A 25,245-nucleotide genomic window follows, 5' to 3' on the forward strand; every position below is an offset into this window, starting at 1 on the left:
CACAAGTCCAATTTCACCCAATTACAAAGTATTGGGACAATTTTTATTGTGTGAAATAGGCCCAAATCGGAGGTGTATGACATCAGATCGGATCTGGTGCGCAGTCCCGTGCGCATCGGATCCTAGAGATTTTATGTGCAGCACATAAGATAAATCAGAATCTGACCATCAGCATGGTTGCTTTTTAGCACCCGAGATGTATTGCATCTGATTTCCTTTGAACTGCCCCGGCAGATTTCCAGGAATCTTCTGTCAAGTTAGATGAAACCCTCCCAGGGCACTGCAGGGAAAACGGGTCTGACCTGTGCCTCAGACTTTTAGACCTGCACCTTTTAGATTGTGGCCACAAGCAGAACACTTGCGTACGATTCTGGAGTAGGCCTCGGCCTAGGACAGAGACGCAGGGTTGTAACTGAGATCAGAGATGTGACCCAGGCGGCTGGCCATCATGTGCACAGCCATGGAGGCATAAATGGATGGTGAATACATACTGTCATATACACCTGTCATGTTGTAGCATCACTACAAAAGAAACTGCAGTGCTGAAGGGTGGCCGACGCCTAATTTGTCCATTAGACCGATCGGGTATCCCACCAATTCTATGTGAAATATTGCAGCTGTCTTGGTTATTCAGCAGAACTGAATGCATACATAAATGAATGTTATATAATTTGTGCCCAACTCAGGGGGCAGACATTGTGGTACTGTGAATGGGAAGAGAACAGTATTTTATTCTATTTTTATAATCTGGGATCAGTGACCGCTTTTACAGTTTTACAGGGAAAGGTGCAATAGTTTTGTTGAGTTGTTTCCATTTCTAAATCCAAATTAATTTTCTCATCCAGCCTCTACCTGCCGCTGCTCGTAATTACGTTGGCGACTCCTCCGTGTGTTAAAACATTACCACCCCTGGAATAACATTACTGTACAATGAAATACTGATCACAAATAAAGGTCTTTTTTTTTATTCCAAAAATGCTGAGTTTGTTTTCTTTTATCAGGGCACTCGGTTTGTTACCAACTGTTCTGCTACTTGCCGCTGACTAGTGCAGAACTACAGGAACCAAAGACAGCCTGTAAGGAATGCTTATTTTCTGTAGCAATTACACAGAACAAGCAAAACATTTGCTGCAACGTATATAGTCAAACACTGCCTGTGTAATCCCTGCCCAGATCCTCTACAGCGCCATTCCTACCTAGATCCTCTACAGCATCAACCCTGCCCAGATCCTCTACAGCTGGGGTAGCCAACCCTAGTCCTCTAGAGCTACCAACAGTGCATGTTTTGCAGGTCTCCTGACAGAATCACAAGTGAAGTAATTAGCTCCAGCTGTGGATCTTTTAAAATGTGTCAGTGATTAATGAGTGCAGCAGCTAGGTTGTCTGGAAAATGTGAACTGTTGGCAGCTTTCGAGGGCTAGGGTTGGCTACCACTGCTCTACAGCGTCATCCCTGCCTCTACAGCACCATCACTGCCCAGGTCCTCTACAGCACCATTCCTACCTAGATCCTCATTATCGCCGTCCCTGCCTCTACAGCACCATCCCTGCCCAGATCCTCTACAGCACCATTCCTACCTAGATCCTTTTCATTGCCATACCTACCCAGGTCCTCTACAGCGCTATCATTGCTTCGACAGCGCCATCCCTGCCCAGATCCTCTACAGCGCCTTCCCTACCTAAATCCTCTACAGCGCCAACCCTGCCCAGATCCTCTACAGCGACACCCTACCTAGATCCTCTTCATCGCCATCTCTGCCCAGGTCCTTTACAGCGCCATCCCTGAATACAGTGCCATCCTTGCCCATGTCCTCTACAGTGCCATCCTTGCCCATGTCCTCTACAGTGCCATCCCTGCCCAGGTCCTCTACAGCAGCATACCTACCAGATCCTTTAGTGTCATCCCTGCCCAGATCCCCAACTCTGCCCAGATCCCCTACAGCGCCAACCCTGCCCAGATCCCCTACAGCGCCATCCCTGCCCAGATCCCCTACAGCGCCATCCCTGCCCAGATTCCTCTACAGCACTATACCTACCAGATCCTCTACAGTGCCATCTCTGCCCAGATCCTCTACAGTGCCATCTCTGCCCAGGTCCTCTACAGCGCCATCTCTGCCCAGGTCCTCTACAGCGCCATCTCTGCCCAGATCCTCTACAGCGCCATCTCTGCCCAGGTCCTCTACAGCGCCATCCCTGCCCAGGTCCTCTACAGCGCCATCCCTGCCCAGGTCCTCTACAGCGCCATCCCTGCCCAGGTCCTCTACAGCGCCATCCCTGCCCAGGTCCTCTACAGCGCCATCCCTGCCCAGGTCCTCTACAGCGCCATCCCTGCCCAGGTCCTCTACAGCACCATCCCTGCCCAGATCCTCTACAGCAGGCATTCCCAACCACAGTCCTCAAGGCACACCAACAGTGCAGGTTTTAGTGATATCCAGGCTTCAGCACAGATGGTTTAATCAGAATCCCAGATACTAATGAGGTCACCTGTGCTCCAGCCTGGATAACTAGAAAACCTGCACTGTTGGTGTGCCTTGATGACCGTGGTTGGGAATGCCTGCTTTTACAGTGCCAACTCTGCCCAGGTCCTCTACAGCGCCATCCCTGCCCAGGTCCTCTACAGCGCCATCCCTGCCCAGGTCCTCTACAGCGCCATCCCTGCCCAGGTCCTCTACAGTGCCATCCCTGCCCAGGTCCTCTACAGCGCCATCCCTGCCCAGGACCTCTACAGCGCCATCCCTGCCCAGGACCTCTACAGCGCCATCCCTGCCCAGGACCTCTACAGTACGATCACTTGGCACAGATATAACAGGTGACCTGAATGATTTATTTCACCTACAGGAGAGATGGGCAATGTTCTGTGCCAGGTGATCATAGGTAAAATCCCAAACCTGGCTTCCCTTTGCTGCCTTAGGACCACGATATAACTCACGGACAATGTGTAATTAGAAAGTCAATAATTTGACCGTGATAAACAAAAAAATGTTTTCACATGAAAAGGTCAACATCAGCTCCACTATGGCTGCAATTTATCATTCCCAATCAGCATACACATGGATGGAAAAAGCATGAAAAAAAAACCCTGTAAAACACTCAAGCCGACCTTTCATGTTTGGATAATTGCCATGTCGATCTATTAACGGTCTACCTAGATAATGTCTGTGCGCCATCTGGTTAATGTGCACTAATAGACCTGATGCATTAATGGCAAGTGGCGGCCCAGGTTGAACTGTGTATTTTGCACAAGAGATCTGATGTAAACCTGTAATATTCTGCACACGGGTCATTATGATTTGTCTGCTGAAATGCTTGGAAGCAGATAACCTACAGGGTTGTCCTTACGCAGCGCCACAGAGTAGCATCAGACCTTACGCTAAGGTCTGCGAGGCTGGCACACTGCTGTACTATATGTAACATTGCAGACAGAGGGGATGAGCAGGAAATAAGCGCATTCAATAGATAAAATCTCCATTGTCATGGACCAAAACAGCACACGTTACACACACAGCTCTAGTGCAGGGTTCCCAATTGCTGGTAATCACCCATCGTCATTACACGTTTTTGTGACTGCTGTGGTTTTCTGGACATGGCTGTTTCATCCCACTGCATGTAACACGATGTATGTGCGCTGATGTCGATGACCGGACTACTCTGACTTCCCAAACATGAGAAATGCATCCCATGTCCAAACAGCTTTGCATGTCATGCGGTATCACTGGCGTTGCCCTTGCAGAATCTAATGGCATCCTAATAATTTCGGTGCAGGGAAACACAGCCCAGTCCGTCCTATTGCATGAACACAGCTTGCTTGAAAAAAAAAAAAAACTATCGCAATTTCCCTGTGCCTGTAGATCACAGGTTCTCAAACTTGGCCCCAGGAACCCACACAGTACATGTTTTGCAAGTCTCCTCACAGAATCACAAGTGAAATAATTAGCTCCACCTGTGGATCTTTTAAAATGTGTCAGTGAGTAATGAATGCACCTGCTGGGTGACTTGGAAACCATGAACGGTGTGAGATCCTGAGGACCGAGTTTCAGAACCCCTGTTGTAGATGAACACATGTCTGAGAACCAGGGGAAACTATAAAGAAAGTCTTAAGCCAGCAGCGTACACAGCCAGCAGAGTTTTTGGAAGGTGAACAAAGCATAGCACATTACAATCCGGGCAATACGGACGGTGCAATGGTTAGCATTACTGCCTCACAGCACAGAGGTCATGGGTTCAATTCCCACCATGGTTCTAACAGTGTGGAGTTTGTATATTCTCCCTGTGGGTTTAATCCGGGTACTCCAGTTTTCTCCCATAATCCAAAAATATACTGGTAGGTTAATTGGCTCCCAACAAAAGTTAACCCTAGAATGTCTGTGTGTGCCCATGTACATGTGGTAGGGAATATAGATTATAAGCTCCACTGGGGCAGGGACTAATGTGAATGTATAACTATTCTCTGTAAAGCGCTGCAGAATATGTGTGTGCTATATAAGAAACTGTTAATAAATAAATCTTAGCCACCTCATTTGGACAGTGAGAAGGGAGCCTACTACTGTACTAATCCATAGAAACGGACAAGCGAACCTGGAAGCAGGTGTCTGTTGACAAAAGTGAACCCATGATGACTACAGTGCAGAGGACATGCTACAGGGATGCGGTTAATTTCCCGGCGGTCGGAATCCCGACACTGGAATCCCGACCGCCGAAATCCCGAAACTTTCTCCCTCCGTGGGTGTCCACGACACCCATAGAGGGAGAATAAAATAGCGTGCCGAGCGTAGCGAGGCACTGGGCCCGCTGCGTGGCGAGCGCAGCGAGCCCGCAAGGGGGGGCGATCCATGTCCCCACCTTGTCGGGATTTCGGCGGTCGGGATTCCAGTGTCGGGATTCCGACCGCCGGGAAATCATATCGGATCCATGCTACAGCCCCCCGTGTGTAGTTTATGATGTTGTCATGTTCATGTATATCCCCTTGCACATGCTGCTAGATAGAAAGCCAGCAGTTGTGAGTATGTACAGGATAAGCCCATGGGAGAAATGTGAGGCTGAACAAAGCGCTCTGCCATGTCTGCCACTCATGTATAAGGAATACCCAGTAATATATACCCACCCTGGGCAAAACCTGGGCTAAATCAGTAGTTCTCAACCTCTGTCCACAAGGAGCCTCAACAGTGCACATTTTCCAGGTCACCTGGCCAGTCATCTCATTAATCACGGATACATTTTACCTGTGCTTCCGTGTGGAGACTTGGGAAACGTGCACTGTTGGGGGTCCTTGCGGACTGAGGTTGAGAACCACTGCTCTAACTCAGACAAGGGTAACTGAAGTACATCTATAACTTATTCTGATCAGGTAGCAACCAAGACCTATAAACCAATGCATACATAGGGCAGTATTCAATGCAGGGGCACGTGGCCAGTGAAGGAGTTAAACGGCAAGATTGCAGAAAACCAGCGATCCTGACTGTTTAACCCCCGCACCGGCCACTCACTCTATTGGATGTTCTGTGGGAATCCTCACTGTCACAGGACAGCGATAATTCCCCAAACAGCAAGGCTCACAGCTAATGCAGGGAGCCCACTACATTTAGCCACAAGTTTTGCTGCTTCTGCGGCAAACTATGCCGAATCCCCCTCACTCCAAAAACAGAGCAATAGGGGGATCAGCATATGTATGGGGTCAGGCGAACAATGACAGCAAGCAGGCAAAGTGTTCTGTCTGCTACTCACAACCAACACTGCCCCACAATGATAATGAGGCGCCTGGACAATCTTACATTCCAGTGTCTGTTTAGAACCCAAGGCCCCTGCAGGTGGCACAGTGGAAGGAGTTCATGGCTCACCCTCCCATTCTACACTTCCTGCAGGCGGCCAGCTGCAGGCAGTGGAGTTAGAATCATATATAAGTGATTAGCATCACAAGGAAAGGCCAGTAACGGTTCTTATATAGGTCACATTATATGTTGGCCAACATGCAGCTTTCCTGCTGAAAGACCCAGCATACCCTGCCACACACACAAAATAAAATAATGGCTAAATTGTGGCAGGGTATGCTAGGATATGTAGTTCTGCAGGTTTGGCCAAACCTGCACAATTTCCTACTTCAAGAAAATGAGTGCAGGGAACTGGGCTAGTAACATGCTATAGGTAGGACAAGTCACCTCTTGCTGAGTCTCCTGTGTAGAAATACACAAGACTGACATTGAAGAGGTGCACTTATAACATCACATCACAGGTGCCTGTACCAGAATGACTACAATTATTACACCCACACCATGGACTACTGCCCATAACATGCAAGTTACTAAAGGTTCTCCGATTGGGCGAGACACAAATAATGATTCATTGAAACTTGACTCGAGATAAAATAAACCAAATGGTTTAAGTTTATGCAGCTTGTGTGATTGGGCAGTAGACATCTTTATCCACATTTAATTAAACTCCCAGCTCTGCAAAAGCCAACGGAGGATGAAGTGCCAGCAAAAAAACAGCATCGGAAGAGGAAGATTCGGCAACGAGTGAGCAATCATCCTCCTGCAAACGTTTACGTAAAATAAAAAATGAAATGTATATACAAACTGAAATTATTTTGGGAAATAAATGTATTTACAGTATTAAAATACAAAAAGTATGCCTGGTGTCCGAGTCACACAGGTAGGAAACTTTCATGACCAACATTGCAGAACAAACCAAGTACCCAGGCAGCAGGGTGCATGCTGGATAAAAAACGCTCTCCAAACTGTAGAAAGATTTTTCGGTGAAAACGCAAGATTTGAGGAGAGGAGGAGGTACAGCTTCATGCAGCTCTCTCCATGCGGCTGCTCCCTGGAAAACAGAACGTAAAAAAAAAACCCAAGAAAAAAAACAAAAAACACAAGAAATAAAAAAAAAATTCCCCCACCATTTAAAAAAATAAAAAAATTAAATCATACACAACTCTAGCCAGGCTGGTATCTAGGACCCCACCAGCCGTAGTTAGCAGACACTCACATACCATCATACAGAACAGTGGATAAACACAAGTTTGTGTTATAAAACACACATGTCATTAACTACCATATTGTGAAATGCAGGCAGTGCCGGGCTATCTGGACACTATATCAGCTTCAGATAAAAGTCATCAATTCTTTAAAAAAAAACAAAAAACAAATGAAGGGTACAAATTTTAAAAGAGCCGGGTGATCCCAAAAGCCCAAATTGTAGGTAACTGAGCAGAACCCAAGAAGGGAAGTCATTGGGTAAGACCAGTTTTGAGAGCTGTATGGATAGGGGGATGTTACTTGTTTTTTCCAACCCAATCATATGACAATTTATCAGCCCGTCACCGCCGGACACAGGCGAGCGATTAAAAACACAACAGTAGGGTCTATAAATTACATTCTACAACCAAGCACCAATTTCTCCAAATGACCTAGGCAAATAAAAAAAAATAAAAAAATCCGGATATTGCGTATCCCTCCCCCTTCCTCAAAATAAAAAACAGAGGGACTAAAAATGGGTTTCATAAACGCTACCTTAAATCACATCTACTGTTTGGTGCTACATGATTTCATTACAGCTATATACGGTACAGTTATACAAAGTGTGATAACATCTAAAAAAAAAAAAAAGTACAAAAAAAAAAAAAAAAAAAATACAACCAAAATAAAAGATAGCAAACAAAACCTATTATAAAGATTTTTTTTTTCCTTTTGCAATTTTTTCGGGTTTGTTTTTGAATTTTTTTCTTCTTATTTTTTTATACATGAAAAATACTTTTGAAGTATGCATTTAGTACAGTAACTGTCCATTCTTTTAAAGAAAATCTACTGCAAGCAAAAAGTTATCACCCTCCAAAATGATTCACATAGCATTACTGAGCATAACCCCCCCCCCCCCCCCCCCCCCAAAAAAAAAATAAGTGTACAATATGCACACTTGGAAATAAAAAAAATCAAATTAAAAAAATCTTCCAGAAGAGGTGAGCGTCTGTGTATGTAAGTGTGGAAACTTCAGATGTCAGACTTTGTGACGGGAAGTCTTGCTGTAACACCCGGTCTCTCCTGCGGGGATGTTGCTGCGAAGGGGAGGAGGGTGGGGGGTATACACTTAACAAAAAACACTTGAAAACTGGATAACGGGGGTAAAAGAGCATCTTCAGCACGGACTTGTAATTGTGTTTCCCCTCCATTGCGTACTACAGTACTTTATCAAAAACAGGTCTCTTCGAGGAGTAGGCTTCTTTTAAAATGTATTCGTGGAAACCATATACAAAGGGCCGGCGTATTGTCATCATACGCCTATAAAGATGCCACTTGGGGCGAGACGTCCTTCCATGTGTGCATTGTTACTGGTTGTTTTTGGCTTTAGCGTGTGTTAAAATATGAGATTTCAGGTTGGTTGACTGAGCAAATTTCTTATTACAGCCATCGAAAGGACAAACATAGGGCCGGTCCCCGGTGTGAATTCGCACGTGAGTGCGCAAATTGAAGTCCAATGAGAATCGCTTTCCGCAGCCTTCAAATGTACACTGGAACACAAGACAGTACAAGAAGCCATTACACACCTGTATGGGTCATCGCAACGTGAAACCTGTCACCTACACCTAAGTCTCGGTCTAAATACGGGAGAGATCACAGCGGAGTTACCGCGAGTCCTAAAGCCAGGAACGGATGACAATGGCCTGCTCGCATTCTCATTTGTTCAACAACAACAACAACAACGTAGACAAGAAAGAATACAAAGATTGTACAGTCATATCTGGGCCCAGAATTAAAAATCAAGCACAATTTCTAAAAGGCAGAAAAAAAGTAATACGACATTAGTACCATTAATAAAGGCAAAGGGGATGGAAGGGGGGGGGGGGGGGGGGGATGCTTGCAAAATCAATAGAAGCAATCTGGTCTCCAATCACATTGTAGATGGGAAACATGCGCATGCACACATGGTATCCTCAAAATTGCAGTGTTCACTATATAAAGCCAATAGACCATTTCACTAACTCCTGGAACAGTAGAAGATCACCCAGCAGAATCCAGAATCAGGGAGTGGGCCACAAGATGATGCCAAATAGCCCTATGCTAAGAGTTTCTCCACTCCATTTTTCATGTGTCTTCGTGTCAGGTGAAGGCATCCAGTGCTGGATTGTAATCGGGGCCTGAAAGCTCCGATACCATCAGCTCTGTGGGCGGCAATAACCATGTATAATCCCAGTGTAGTAAAAACAGTTTCCCTGTAACTCTTTATTACAGTAGCACCTGGCCATGTAGAGACCTACAATGCTACTTTTGGAAGTCAAGACGATGTTAAGGATGAGGAGGAAGATGAGCGAGAAGTGTCACATTTGTTCAATGTCATCTCACTGAGATACTTCTGTTATCTCCCAGCACAAGACCTACATAAATGAGAAAGCCTCCCGCCAAAGTGTTGGCTGGCTCTATATGGAACTCAAGCTTAGCCACCACACTACATGAAGGAACCGCCAAACATTAAAGTCTCAATATCACTTTTCCATGCAGACATAAATCCTCACACAAGCGTGTCTAATGGCACCCACTGGGCAAGCGGTAAAGGCCACTGAGCCACAGTGTGACCGTGGTAGGTGTATCATGACAATACATTACAAGGGTTTTACCAGCAGCGCAGCTTAGAAACCAAATCGTATAAGGTTGAAGAACGATACAGGAAGGGAAACGAATGGCGTTTCCACAAAACCGCGATACTACAAAACCAATAAAATGCAGTTGCTGGGATTTTTACACCAGTGACATCACCAACAAAGGTCTCTGAGGATGAGTATTACACTTCTACTGTCCCCTGTAAGCGGCCCAAATGCTGCTAGGGTCACAATGGAAGACATATTCTGCTACGTCTGTAAATCAATGGCAGTTTATTTGATTTAATCCCTAGGTAATAAAAATGATGGAAGGGGGGAAAACTGTCCCAACCCAAGCACCGCATCTATACAATCCTAATGCAGTGGCCGCAGTACACCCCAATGCACCTTAGTACATCAATGCGCTAAATATGGACATTAGAAAACCACATGAGGGTGAGGCATGAGGCACGAGGCACCGCAGGGACGGATACATACCTGAAATGGCTTCTCGCCAGTATGAACTAGCTGATGTCTCTTAAGTTTTGAGCTTTCAACAAAGGCTTTTCCACATTCCGCACATACGTGTACCCGTGGACCATGTGTGTGTAAGTGTTTCCGCATTGCAGAGTTATCCCTGAACATCTTGGTACATCCCTGTAAGACAAAACAAGCAGTTCATGGTTACAAGGAGCGTATGGGTGGTCAGTTTGTACTACCTTATACAGATGGGAACACAAAGAAAATCCTAAGATTTGCTATAAGGCCAATGCCCCTTATTCTGGTTCACTCGCAAAGGCACATTCCTTCTCAAATGGACAAAACCATGTGCACTGCAGGTGGGGCAGATGTAATGTGTGCAGAGAAAATTAGATTTCGGTGAGGTTTTACTTCAAAGCGAGATCTATAATGCAGTGTAAAAATAAGGCAGTCAGTATTTTCCCTGCACAGCAAAAATAACTCACCCAAATCTAAATCTCTCTGCACGTTACATCTGCCCCCCTGCAGTGCACATGGTTTTGTTTATTTGAGAAGGAATTTTCCTTTGCGAGTGAACCAGAATAAGGGCCAATGTCTAAGCAGAAGCCAGTGCCGAAGGACGCCCAGTCTTCTCCCATTGCTGCAATTAAAACATTTAAGGAATTTGGGCTGTACCCTTCATGTCCTATCTGTGCTTAATTCAGGATGTCAGTGTAAGAAACCCCAACTGACTGCACTGTCCCAGACGCCCTGCCGCCAGGCATTTACTAAAGGTGAGATGCTGCTTATGGCAAACAAATAGATACTAACTATTATCTTCTAGAAGGTCGATAATGGATCAGTAAAACCTGATTGGCTAATAGCAGCCTATAGATAAGTCTGTCTCCGCAATCTCAGTGCCGGGAGAGCGGGTAGAGGCTCAGAATTTGTTCCCTTACACACAGATGCCCTGCTAAAGAGCAGTCAGGTTTACCAGCCATTACACCCGTTTTGACCCAGTGCGGGGTAAATGAATTGTTTGCAGCACCCTTGCTGGGCACCTAAACAAACAATTCAATTGTTACCCTGTTTGGGTGCATATTAGCAGTTTGCGCAGTGGTTTGTGGCACATCAATAGTAATGGAGGCCGCAACTGGAGCAACAATTAAAACTTGGCACCAATGGATTCAACCAATATATATTCACAGTAAGAATGGGAAAATGGAGACCTGGCGATTACATCATACTGAAAATGTATATGGGTACCCCATACAAGAATGGCGATGCCCGAGCCAGACAGACACTCACCTTGTGAGGGCAGGCAATCGTTCTCGGGAGCGTCATCTTCTTTGATCTTTCGAGGTTTCATTCTTTAAGAAAAAGCACAAAGCGGGTGTGACCAATGTACAATAGACACCCGCCAAGACAAGGGTCCGAATACGTGATACAATCTAAAGTAGGGCTTGACAAACCCCGGGCGACAGGTCGCCACGGCGACCAGATTCTGCTTCCTGGCGACCAGATTTTTGTGGGGAGGAAGCAGAATATGGTCATGGCCAGGTGCATGGCAGAGCAGGTCCGCCGTGGCTATTTGTCCGATAGAGCCGGCATCGCGGTACCGCAGCAGCAACTCCGGCTGGTTCACCCATGTACCCGGCTGCCGGCGCTGTCAGAGCCCAGTCTCCCCTGCACACAGAGGCAGCTCCAGCTCCTCCTCCGGATGGATATGCACCCGACTGCCGCTGTCAGAGCCTGGCCTCACCCGGACACCGCAGCAGCAGCTCCGGGTGTAACTGGCCGCTGCCACTAACCCCCAGCTGCTGTCAGACTATGGCATGGCAACAAGCAGTTTAACCCCTTGGCATCGAGCAGGTTAATCCCTGGCAGAACATGGTAACCCCATAGCAACAAGCATATTGACCCTTGGCAGAGCATCTTAACCCCATTGGAAATGAGTATGTTAACCCCCTGGCGTCAAGCATGAAACCAATAGCAACGAGCATGTAGGTATAAGCGGAGCTTATGTGGCATAATATGTAATTACGGCATGTGGTATTATATGTAATGAGCATGACAATATTTGATGTAATGGTCATTACGGCCCATGGTATATGTAATAGACTGTTTTTTTAGGGGCACACCTTAGGCGCGCACTAACCCTATTCGTTTATCTAGCTCCTACATTTTCATCCTGGCTCCTAGATTTTAAAGAAATTTGTCAAGCCCTGATCTAAAGGGAAAGGTGAGAATTGCCAATGGCTTAGCACCTGCATTAAGTTCAACCCATCACAGTGTTGAGAAACAAAAGAGCTGCCCCTAATGTTGATTGAATTCCCACCATTGCATGTGGGCATTTGTGGCTTTAGAGTGTGAGCGATTAGGAAAAAAAAAATATCAAAGGTTGTAAATCTGGTCTGACCAACTACCTAATACCTCTCACACGCATACATAACATGACTGCATACTTGAAGGTGTGTTGCACAGCTGTAGTAGGTGTTCAATGTATTAAATAAAGGATAACTACTGTATTATACATAGGAAATGAGCACACCATACAGGCCACTCTGAAAATTACACTAAGTGAAAGTTTACAGGTTTATGTGCTCACATTATTTTCTTTCACTATTAAAAAATACTTTTTAAAATGTAAAAAAAAGAAGAAAAAAGTGCAATGGACGTATAATATTAATCTCCACAGACTGTGGGACTTATTCTAGTTCACTCTGACAAATTCTTAGATGGACAAAACCATGTGCACTGCAGGGGGGCAGATGTAAAATGTGCAGAGAGAATTAGATGTGGGCGAGTTATTTTGGTTCTGTGCAGGGTAAATACTGGCCGCTTTATTTTTACACTGCAATATAGATCTCACTTTGAAGTAAATCCCCCCCCCCCACTCCAAATCTAATTCTCTCTGCACAAGTAACATCTGCCCCACCTGCAGTGCACATGGTTTTGTCCATCTAAGAAGGAATTTTCTTAGAAATATGAAACCAAAATAACCCCCTGTATTCGATAAGGATGCAGGTTGCACTTACTGTGCGCTTCTGTTTGAATAGAAATGCACTGAAAGTGCCCTTCTTAAATGGGCACTTAACCCAGGTTATCGTGCACTACCAGCTAATTTACCACGCATAGGAAGGGGCCTATAACTGATCTGCTCCGGGCGTACGTTCGAGGCTACCAGCCCAACGTGTCCAGACAGAATGACTACAGTTGTATTCTCCCTCTAAACAATTAGAATTCTACAATAGTTATTACCTTGCAAACTCAGCCAGTTGCTTGGGATCAGACAGGTCGATGCCCGGTATACCTCCTGGGGGCAGTTTCTTTCCGGTCATGTATTCCGAGTAGTCGGGTGGAGAGTTTTCACCGATAATCTGCTCTTCAACCACCGTTTCATGGTCAATATCTTTTTTGTCATCTGGAAAAAATAGCAAGTCAAGTTCTTTTAAAGTCACAAATAACATACATCTCTAATGGTCAAGTGGTGATGCTAAGGTGTAGGGGTCATTTCTCAATGAAGAGAATACAATGTTAATAAGCGCCGGCCACAGATTCTCCCTATGGGCCATATTCAGATTTGAGCTCAGTACAAGTTTGTTTGGAAAATGGGCAAAACCATATGCGCTGCAGGTGGGGCAGATCTAGCATGTATAGAGAGAGTTAAATTTGGGTGGGGTGTGTTGTAACTGAAATCTAAATTGCAGTGTAAAAATAATGCAGCCAGTCTTTACCATGCACAGAAACAGAATAACTGACACAAATCTAACCCTCTCTATACATGTTACAACTGCTCCACCTGCAGTGCACATGGTTTTGCCCATTTTCCAAACAAATTTGTACTGAGCTCAGATCTGAATAAGGCCCCATATGTGAAGACTCCTGGAGGGAAGTTATCAATAAACAAATATATTATATAATATACAGAGCTGTGAACCACTTGTGGCACCTTATAAATAAAATGTAATAATAATCTGTACAGGCCAATAGTGCCCTTTAATACAAAATCCACCCATGCATCACCTCATATCCGCGGCTATTCCAATCACATTTCAAATCAATCATTCCATTCATCCAAATAAAAGACAATCTACCAAACCAAATTGTACTAGCATAATATGTTGGGATTATGGAAGGAAACTGAAGCACCTGGAAGAAATCCACGCAAGCTTTTGGCCTGAACCCTCCTTTACAGAGGCCATTTCTGGAATGGGAAGAGCACTGGCTCTGAGTAAAGGTGCCCACACACTAGAACGATTTTTTGGCTGATTTCCGATAAATCGGCCGATATATTGTCCGATGTTTACCGATAATCAGTCGAAAATCAGACGATTTTGGTCCGTGGGTCCCTTGCCAAATCCTCCGATCTTACGTGCTGCATGAAAGACCAGAAGATTTAACAAAAGATCCATAGGAACGCACACAGGATCTTAAGAAAAATCTTTGGTAAAGATGTGCGCTTGCCTGAAGTCTTTTGTCCAGGACAGGCAAAAGACTTGAAGGCTAATTTATGCGCAGATCTTTCTAGTGTGTGGGCACCTTAAGTGAGCTATAGGAATGTGCTAACAGATGCATGGAAGATTTGGCATTTCCTATTTGGATTTATGCAACATTCCGTAAATAGATCTGATAAATGGAAGATGGGTAGAGGCATGTGCACGGCATCTACGCACATTAACCGGAGAGCTTGGGGAAAGCCCAGGACTCTATAGGCGTCAGACACACCCACATCAGTGACTGGTAGGCTGGACTGGATGAGAATGTGACGTGTGTTATCAGCTTTAGCTCCTGTAAAGTGCCCAGGAACCAATACAATTGTTTTGGATGATTGGGGCTGCATTGATTACAGATCTTAGCTGGCACCCTTCATGCGAGCTGGTCGAGAATGGCGTATCAGCAGTAAGTCTGGCACTTAGCACAGCGACATCTAGCTCAATGGGATACAGTGCGGTTTCGGCATCGGCAAATGCATACATACTGTATATATACCAGCCACAACAAGCAGCGTAGGGAGGGGGCAGCATGGCTCTCGCTAGTGAGGAGGCCCTCAATCGTCCTGCATGTACCGGTGACAGAGGATGTCGCCGGTAACCAGCGGGAATGTGCATCGTTGGTGACATAGCGCATACACGCTGTACGACATACTGATTCTGTTGTTCTGACCCCTTGGAAACTGCAATTATTCTCCCTCAGCTCACCGGACCATCTCATCTCCCTCCAAATGACCTAAGAACCTCACATACACCCTCTTCCAATGACCTATTAGACACCCTTCACAGTCCAGCTTTCATTCCAAACACTCCAAAGAGACAGCACTGACTGAATAATTCAATGAAAATCAAGGGGGATTTAATGGATTAGAGCACTGCTGTAATTAATCGGCCCTCTTGGAGCAATTCAATGTAAAGACCTGGTTAGAGCCCCAGTGCTGAAACAGACATCTCGCATATTTCTGGCGCCTCCTCAGGAGATTGCAAGGAGTAACGTTTGGTGCCCGCAGCATTCGTAACAATTAAATTCGTCCTTTGGATGCACATTAACTAATGCTGCCCCCAAAACAATTGAGCCCCCCCATTCCATGTTTTAGGGATATATAAAAGGTTTCATTTAACCATCTGTGCTTAAGCATGACTAAACATTAAAACCCGACCGGTTAATTGGCCTCAAGGACAGAGGTGCTCTACACTGAGAGGACTATTTATAAGTGGAGAACACTGGAGACCATTGTCAGCCTAGCAGTGGACAAATCACCCAACAGTCCGACCATTCCATGCTCTGGGAATTACAGAGAAGCCAAAACCTACATCACGCACTATGGGGAAATTCAATTCCAGACAGTGACGCCATGCGCCGGTCAGCTTTGCAGTATTGTGTAATGTGAACGGATGGTTACATATTTAGACTTCTAGTTTGTATTATTAGCAATCCCCAGTAAATGACCAATGTGGCTGCATTTTCCTTGCTGGAAAATATGTACCAACTGGTGTAAAATAAATATCACTTCTTAATGCTCTTGTATTCAGATAGCTGTCCTGTGTCCGTGGTGTGATGGGACCAATTTTATGGAGAAGAATCCTCTCAAAGTAGCATGCAAGGTCTCCTGTACTATAATGTGCAAGTACCTGGACAAACACTGGTTAGCATCACTGCCTCACAGCGCTGAGGTCATGGGTTTGATTCCCACCATGGCTTGTTCTGTACAACCACAGTTGGTATATTATCCCCATGCTTGGGTGGGTTTCCTCCGGGTGCTCTGGTTTCCACCCACAACCCAAAGACATAATGCTAGGTTTATTGGCTCCAAAGAAATTAACTCTAAAATGTCTGTGTATGCGTGTACATGTGGTAGGGAATATAGAAGCTCCACCGGGGCAGGGACTGAGGTGAGTGTTCAAATATTCTCTGTACAGTGCTACGAATGTGTGTGCTATATAAATAACTGGTAATAAAATAGATAAGGATCTGACATATGGTCTGAGTCAACTCTATTAAGCAGTTTCCTATCCCCTGCTGCATCAGAAACCAGCTGTAGGTGGCAGCATTTGCAGTTGTATTGCACACTCTGGTGCATTGTATTGTATACTAGGTGATTCATCGCGCCCTACGGGCGCTCTTCACACCGTCGTAAGGGGCTGCGCCCCCTTAATTTGTGAACGTTTGTATATGAGAAATATGGTTAGAATTGTATGAAAGATGCCCTGTATTGCAACTTAGGTGTCCGCGAATCGCGGGAGGGGGGGTCGCGGAGGGTGCCGCGAATTGCAGGAGGGGGGGTCGCGGGGGGTGCCGCGAATTGCAGGAGGGGGGGTTGTGGGGGGGGTGGATGCTGCGAATCGCGGGAGGGGAGGGATTGCAGAGAATCGCGGGAGGGGGGTCGCGGGGTGGGTTGCCGCAAATCGCGGGAGGGGGGTTGCGGGGGTGGGGGTTGCGGCGAATCATGGTAGGGGGGGTCGCGGGGGGTGTGCCGTGAATCACGGGAGGGGGGGTCACGGGGTGGGGTGCCGAGAATCGCGGGGGGTGTGTGTGTGTGCCGTGAATCGCGGGAGTGGGGGTTGCGGGGGGGTGGGGGGGGTGTGACGCGAATCGCCACAAGAAAAAATCAACACAGAAAGGTCAACACATGTAAATGTTGACATAAGTGTGGCACTTCATTGGTGTCCATGTCGGCACATGAGAATGAATATGAAAACATTCAAAAAATGAAAAAAAAAACTTCAAAAACTCATGTCAACCTTTTTCATTGTCGACCATAGCCATGTCAGTGTTTTCCATGTGCAATTTAATTCTGGAGCTGCCGCGAATCGCGGGGGGGGTGCCGCGAATTGCGGGAGGGGGGGTCGCGGGGGTGGGTGCCGCGAATCGCGGGAGGGGGGGGTTACGGGGTGGGGGTTGCGGCGAATCATGGGAGGGGGGGTCGCGGGGGTGTGCCGTGAATCACGGGAGGGGGGGTCACGGGGTGGGGTGCCGAGAATCGCGGGGTAGGTGTGTGTGTGCCGTGAATCGCGGGAGTGGGGGTTGTGGGGGGGGGGGTGGGGGGGTGTGACGCAAATCGCCACAAGAAAAAAATCAACACGGAAAGGTCAACACATGTAAATGTTGACATAAGTGTGGCACTTCATTGGTGTCCATGTCGACACATGAGAATGAATATGAAAATATTCAAAAAATGACAAAAAAACTTCAAAAACTCATGTCAACCCTTTTCATTGTCGACCATAGCCATGTCAGTGTTTTCCATGTGCAATTTCATTCTGGAGCTGCCGCGAATCACGGGGGGGTGCCGCGAATTGCGGGAGGGGGGGTCGCGGGGGTGGGTGCCGCGAATTGCGGGAGGGCGGGGTTCACAGGGGTTCCGGTGGGGGGTTGCCGCGAATTGCGGGAGGTGGGGGGTCACGGGGGGTGCCGCGAATCGCGGGAGGGGGGGTTGCGGGGGGGTGTGACGCGAATCGCCACAAGAAAAAATCAACACAGAAAGGTCAACACATGTAAATGTTGACATAAGTGTGCCACTTCATTGGTGTCCATGTCGACACATGACAATGAATATGAAAAAATTAAAAAAATTAAAAATAAATCTTCAAAAACTCATGTCAACCTTTTTCATTGTCGACCATAGCCATGTCAGTGTTTTGCATGTGCCATTTAATCCTGGGGCTGCTGCGAATTGCGGGGGGGTGCCGCGAATCGCGGGAGGGGGGTCGCGGGGGGGGGGTGTTTTTCCGCGAATCGGGGGGGTCACGGGGGAGGGTTTGCCGCGATTCGCGGGAGGGGGGGGGCGCGGGGTGGTGGTTATGCCGCGAATTGCGGGAGGGGGTCGTGGGGGGGTTCTTTTTGCAGCGAATCGCGGGAGGGGGGGTCGCGGGGGTGTTTTTGCTGCGAATCGCGGTAGGGGGGGGTCGCGGGGAGCGGGTGTTTTTGCCGCGAATCGCGGGAGGGGCGCGGGGGGGGGAGGTTTTGCCGCAAATCGCGGGAGGGGGGCGCTCACCTGGTGGCTGTGGAGTAGCAGTGCTGGGCAACATGGGAAGGCAGTGGGTGTCTGGCACTGTCTGTGGGCTCACTGGGCTGGTTCTCTGTCACATACCTCCCAACATGACCCTCTCCAGGAGGGACACAATGCTCTGTTTCTAGACTTCCCCTTAATGTATGATTGCCATCACCTGTTTTAAACAGGTTAATTTCTCAGAAAGGTGTTCAGCACAGATGAAGGCAATCACACATTAAGAGGAAAGTCCAGGAACAGAGCGTTATAGACACAGACACCCACTTTGAGTGACAGATGTAGCCAAATATATAGGAGATGGGCTGTATGACATTTCCAGCAATTATTGCTGGTCATTGGTATGAATAAAATATAGAATACCACCATATGTGCTTCTAGCACAGTGTTTTCTGTATATCAGCACTGATATGCAAACCACACCTGTGCTAGAAACACCACAGCAAACAGCGACACCCGAGACAGGGAAGAGGAACTGCTACTGCATGGGTTTTCAAATATGGCGGGTTCTAGAATGAACACTACACTATACACAGCTCAGGTAACCAGGTGCACCCCTGTACACACACACACACATCGCTCAGGTAACAGGTGTACGTACATATACACACACATCCCCCTATGTACATACACCGCTCAGGTAACCAGGTGTACCCCTATACATACATACACACACACCACCATTCCCTCTGTCTATGTACGGCGCTGCGGACACTTTATGGCGACTTATAAATAAACAAACTACTACCACCCCGATTTTACGGCAACCGATGGTCCGGAAACTTCTTTAATCTGGACACATTGGGTGCCTGCCGGAAGTAATATGTTTGCTCTTTAGACATAGTGGGTACTGTGGGAGGGTATTGGGATGCAGGGGGGGGGGGGGGAGAGGAGGGCACAGTGCTGGAACCGACGATGCCGAATAATCCGAATAATCGGTGTTATATACACAGCTCAGGTACCAGGTGCACCCCCTAAAAAACACACACACACCCATTCCCTCTGTACATACACTATACACAGCACAGGTAACCAGGTGCACCCCTGTACATACATACATACACACACACACACACACCATTCCCTCCGTACATACCTATACACAGCTTCAGGTAACCAGGTGCACCCCCTGTACCCCTATGTACACACACACACACCATTCCCTTTGTACATACACTATACACAGCTCAGGTAACCAGGTGCCCCCCCCCCCCTATACACACACACATCCCCTCTGTACCTACACAGCTCAGGAAACCAGGTGCACCCCCTGAATCCCTATACACACACACACCATTCCCTGTGTACATACACTATACACAGCTCAGGTAACCAGGTGCCCCCCTATATACACACACAGCTTAGGTAACCGGATGCACCCCCTGTACCCCTATATATATACACACACATTCCCTGTGTACATACATTATACACAGCTCAGGTAACCAGGTGCACCCCCTGTACCCCTATACACACACATCCCAATTCACTCTGTCTATGTACGGCGCTGGATACTTTATGGCACCTTATAATTAAACAAACTACTACTACATACACAGCTCAGGTAGCCAGTGCCCCCCCTGTACCCCTATACACACACACATACACATCCCCGTTCCCTCTGTACATACACTATACACAGCTCAGGTAACCAGGTCCACCCCCTGTACCGCTACACCACACCCCCATTCCCCTCTGTACATACACTATACACAGCTCAGGTAACCGGATGCACCCCCTGTACCCCTATATACACATACACCATTCCCTCTGTACATACACTATACACAAGCTCAGGTAACCTATCATGCTCCCCTGTACCCCCTATACACAGACATCCCCATTCCATCTGTACATAAATTATACACAGCTCAGGTAGCCTGGTGCACCCCCTGTACCCCTATACACACACACACACACATCCCATTCCCTCTGTACATACGCTATACACAGCTCAGCTAACCAGGTACACCCCCTGTACCCCTATACACACACCCATTTCCTCTGTACCTACACAGCTCAGGTAACCAGGTGCACCCCTATATACACACACACACACACACACACCATTCCCTCTGTACATACACAGCTCAGGTAACCGGATGCACCCCCTGTACCCCTATACACATACACACACACATATCCCACATTGCCTCTGTACATACATTATTACACAGCTCAGGTAACCAGGTGCACCCCCTGTACCCCCACACACACACATCCCCCATTCCATCTGTACATACATATACACAGCTCAGGTAACCAGGTGCACCCCCTGTACCCCCACATCCCCATTCCATCTGTACATACATTATACACAGCTCAGGTAACGAGGTGCACCCCCCTGTACCCCTACACACAAACCCTCTGTACCTACACAGCTCAGGAAACCAGGTGCACCCCCTGTACCCCTATACACACACTCCCCGTTCCCTCTGTACATACACTATACACAGCTCAGGTAACCAGGTGCACCCCCTGTACCCCTATACACACCACCATTTCCTCTGTACCTACACAGCTCAGGAAACCAGGTGCACCCCCTGTACCCCTATAAACACACTCCCTGTTCCCTCTGTAGATACACTATACACAGCTCAGGTAACCAGGTGCACCCCTATACACACCCCCATTTACTCTGTACATACACAGCTCAGGTAACCAGGTGCACCCCCTGTACCCCTATAAACACACTCCCCGTTCCCTCTGTACATACACTATACACAGCTCAGGTAACCAGGTGCACCCCCTGTACCCCTACACACACCCCCATTTCCTCTGTACATACACAGCTCAGGTAACCAGGTGCACCCCCTGTACCCCTATACACACACATCCCCATTCCATCTGTACATACATTATACACAGATGAGGTAACCAGGTGCACCCCCTGTACCCCCCCTCCCCCTCTCACACACACATCCCCATTCCCTCTGTACATACACTGTACACAGCTCAGGTAACCAGGTGCACCCCTATACACACACATCCCAATTCCCTCTGTCTATGTACGGCGCTGGACACTTTATGGCACCTTATAATTAAACGCACTACTACTACTACATACACAGCTCAGGTAGCCTGGTGCACCCCCTGTACCCCTATACACACACACACACACACACATCCCCATTCCCTCTGTACATACGCTATACACAGCTCAGCTAACCAGGTGCACCCCCTGTACTAATATGGAGCATACCTCAAGACCTGAACCTGGTAGTTATACAGAGAAGGATGCAGGTCACACACAAGTCATGCACCCATACTATAATCTCCACAGTATGTATGCAATGTCATTATTACAAATGAACAACAGAATAGATATTTACAGCGACACAGTATATAGTATACAGCTCTTCCCAAATACACAGTAACACTGCACAACCTGACACTACAGTAATAACCCAATATCATGTCATATACCATTATATACACAGTGGCACAGCATACTCACTGCTATAATGACCCGATATCAAAATATTTGAATATATATATATATATATATATATATACACACACACACCCCAAACTATATACTGCAGTTCCCTTATATACAGTGACAGACCACATGTCCTATACCATTATATACACACACACACACACACACACCAGGCTATATACACTGTCAGTATATATAGTATGTACCCTATATACAGGGACATATGTCATGTGCTATACCATTATATACACTGTCAGTATATATAGCACGTCCCCTATATACAGGGAGAGATCTCATGTGCTATACTATTATATACGCACACCAGGCTTTATACACTGTCAGTACATACTACCCTATATACAGTAACAGATTTCATTTCCTATATACCATTATACATACACACAGCACTTCTCCTATATAGTGACAGACCTGATGTCCTATACCATTATATATACACACACTGTCAGTACATACAGCACGTCCCCTATATACAGTGACAAACCTCATGAGTATGTATGATATAGATATATATATATATATATATATATATATATATATATATATATATATATATATATATATATATATATATCACACACACACACACACACAGTATATACAGCACATTCCCTATACAGTGACAGACCTGCCATTAATTATACAATGTCAGTATATACAGCACTTCCCCTATATACAGTGACAGACCTCATGACCTATACCATTATATATACACATACATACACACTGTCAGTATATACAGCACTTCCCCTATATTAGTGACAGACCTCATGACCTATACACACACACACACTGTCAGTATATACAGCACTTCCCCTATATACAGTGACAGACCTCATGACCTATACCATTATATATACATACACACTGTCAGTATATACAGCACTTCCCTTATATACAGTGACAGACCTCATGACCTATACCATTTTATATACATACACACTGTCAGTATATACAGCACTTCCCCTATATACAGTGAAAGACCTCATGACCTATACCATTATATTTACACATACACTGTCAGTATATACAGCACATATACAGTGAGACCTCATGTCCTATAACATTATACACACACACCAGGCTATATACACTGACACAGGTATCACTATATACTCTGTGCTGTGTTATACGCACACAATACACACACTGACAGCCAACTCTGGGGGCCCCCGAGTCACACACCCCGCAGACATGGGATGGGGTCCCCGGCGGGAGAGCTGAGGTAACAGATTGGGGGGGAGAGAACACACGGCCATGGCGGCGGCCGCCCCTCCCCCACCTTTAGTGCGCCACTGCGGCCTAGTCCCCGGGCCCTCACCCTCTGCCCCCCCCTCTCTCCCTCCCCACCAGCGCCGCCATGTTCGGCCGCCATCTTCCCCCGGCGGCCCGCGCGCCATGTTTTCCTCGGGCCGCCATACTGGAGGATCAGGGAACATGGCGGCGCCCAGCGGCAGCAGCTCGGAGCGCGGGCCTCGGCCTCCCCGTTATCCCCTCTCCAGCCCCCCGGGGTAGCGGCCTCACCTGACGCCCACATGGTGACTGAGAACTCGCCCTCCAGCGTCTTGATTTGCACCTGCTTCTGCTCCCATTTGCGGGCACTGGGCTCGGCCCCGCCGCCACCGCCGCTCAGGTAGCTCTTCTTGCCGCTCCGCTTTCCCCCTCCGCCGCCGCCCTTCTTGCCGCTGCGGCCGCCGCCCCCTCCGGAGCTCTTGCCGGCTACCGTCACCAGGGTCTGCTCGATGTAGTCGTCCTCCCCGGCCGGGGCCGGCACCGGGATGAGGATCTGGTCCTCGTAGCCGTCGTCCGCCCGCAAGTCCGAGTCATCGCCGCCCACCACCTCCTCCCGGGTCTGCACCAGGATCACCTCCTGGTGGTGGTGCGGGTCGTCCGGGTCCAGCGGCTGCAGCGCAATCATGGGCGGGTGGTGGTGGTGGTGCAGGTGCGGGTGCTGCGGCTCTTCGTCCTCGTCCTCCTCATCATCGTCGTCGTCCTCCTCCCCACCGCCGCCGCCCACCACCGTCGTCTCGATAGTCTCCACCGGGATGGACTCCACCTCGATCTCGTGCAGCTCCACCAGCTCGGCCGGCATCTCTGAGCCGTCGGCGGCGATGTAGAGCGTGTCGCCCGATGCCATGGTTCGGTGGCTGGGCCCGCGTCTTCCCCCCCTCCCCGGTGCTCCGCTCCCCCTCCCGGGGGGCTGCTACTACCACCGCCGCCGCCGCCTCCGGTGATTATCCCCCCCCGGTTATTATTCCTCCGCGTTCAACGCGAATCCCGACTCAGGGCAAAGCAAATCTCGCCGCCGCTCTCCGCTCCCGGCGTCATCTCGCGAGAGCAGACATTTCAACGGCCGCGCGGGGAGGAGGCGGCGGGCGGCATCCTGGCTCAGGGCAGAGGGAGGAGTTGGGTGGAGCCGGAGGCGGGGCCGAGCGGGCGAGCTGCTGATGACGGGAACCACCCTGGCCCCGCCTCCTCTATAGTCCTGAGACAGTAGTAGTAGAGTGGATCTGGCTGTACCATGGTGACAGATAGCAAATATACGGACAGTGGGAGTTCTATTGAAGATGGGATGTTTCCCATAGCAACCAATCAGATTCAATTTCTCATTTATTTAGAATGGCGATAGACCAGGGATGCTGCACGATGTTGATACATCGGGCATTTTCGCATCCCCCATAGAAACCTATGAGGGATGCGGCCGGCAGCGGTGCAGGGGGGATCGCAGCAGGGATCAGAGATTCTTGCTGTGGTCCTTCCTACATACATTGGGGTGATAATTACGGTTATATTTGCGGCTAACCCTTTTCGGGGTTTTAGCTTTAGATTTAAATGCGGCCCTTAGTGTGCACCTGAACAAAATGGCACCCAGTGAGGCAAATAGATTATTCTCCACCTCCTTCACCATAGTGCCAACCCAGATACACTGCCTCCCCCCCCCCCACATGTGCCACCTGAACAAGCCCAGAAGTACCACCCCACCTGTAGGGCGCAAGTCATGAAGTAATGCCACTTCGCCCTGGAGGTCACAAGTGCCACCCTTCAAATTGTATTTACCTTTTTTTTTTATATATTTAGTAAATTTACCCCTAGATGTTTATTTATTTTTCTATGCAGGGTAAATACTGTCTGCTTTTGCATGTAGCCCACAAATGTTAAACAGCTTTATATTTACGCTACAATATAGATTCAATTTGAACACACCCCACTCAAATCTAACTCTCTGCACATGATACATCTGCCCCCACCTGCAGCGCAGCAT

General features: G+C 47.7%; 1 protein-coding gene across 1 annotated transcript; it reads right to left on the reverse strand.

The window, feature by feature from the left end:
• Positions 1-6,821: 6,821 nt before the first annotated feature.
• LOC146050303 (transcriptional repressor protein YY1-like) lies at positions 6,822-24,381 on the reverse strand. Its single transcript, XM_083167236.1, is given in 6 exon segments — positions 6,822-8,499; positions 10,063-10,221; positions 11,332-11,358; positions 11,360-11,393; positions 13,285-13,447; positions 23,508-24,381. Coding segments are annotated over 6 exon segments (1,179 nt in total). The 5' UTR covers positions 24,121-24,381; the 3' UTR covers positions 6,822-8,316.
• Between the last annotated feature and the right edge of the window lie 864 nt (positions 24,382-25,245).

The sequence above is a fragment of the Crinia signifera genome, chromosome 12 (genome assembly GCF_055691185.1).
Source record: "Crinia signifera chromosome 12, ASM5569118v1, whole genome shotgun sequence".
In the NCBI taxonomy this organism is placed as follows: Eukaryota; Metazoa; Chordata; class Amphibia; order Anura; family Myobatrachidae; genus Crinia; species Crinia signifera.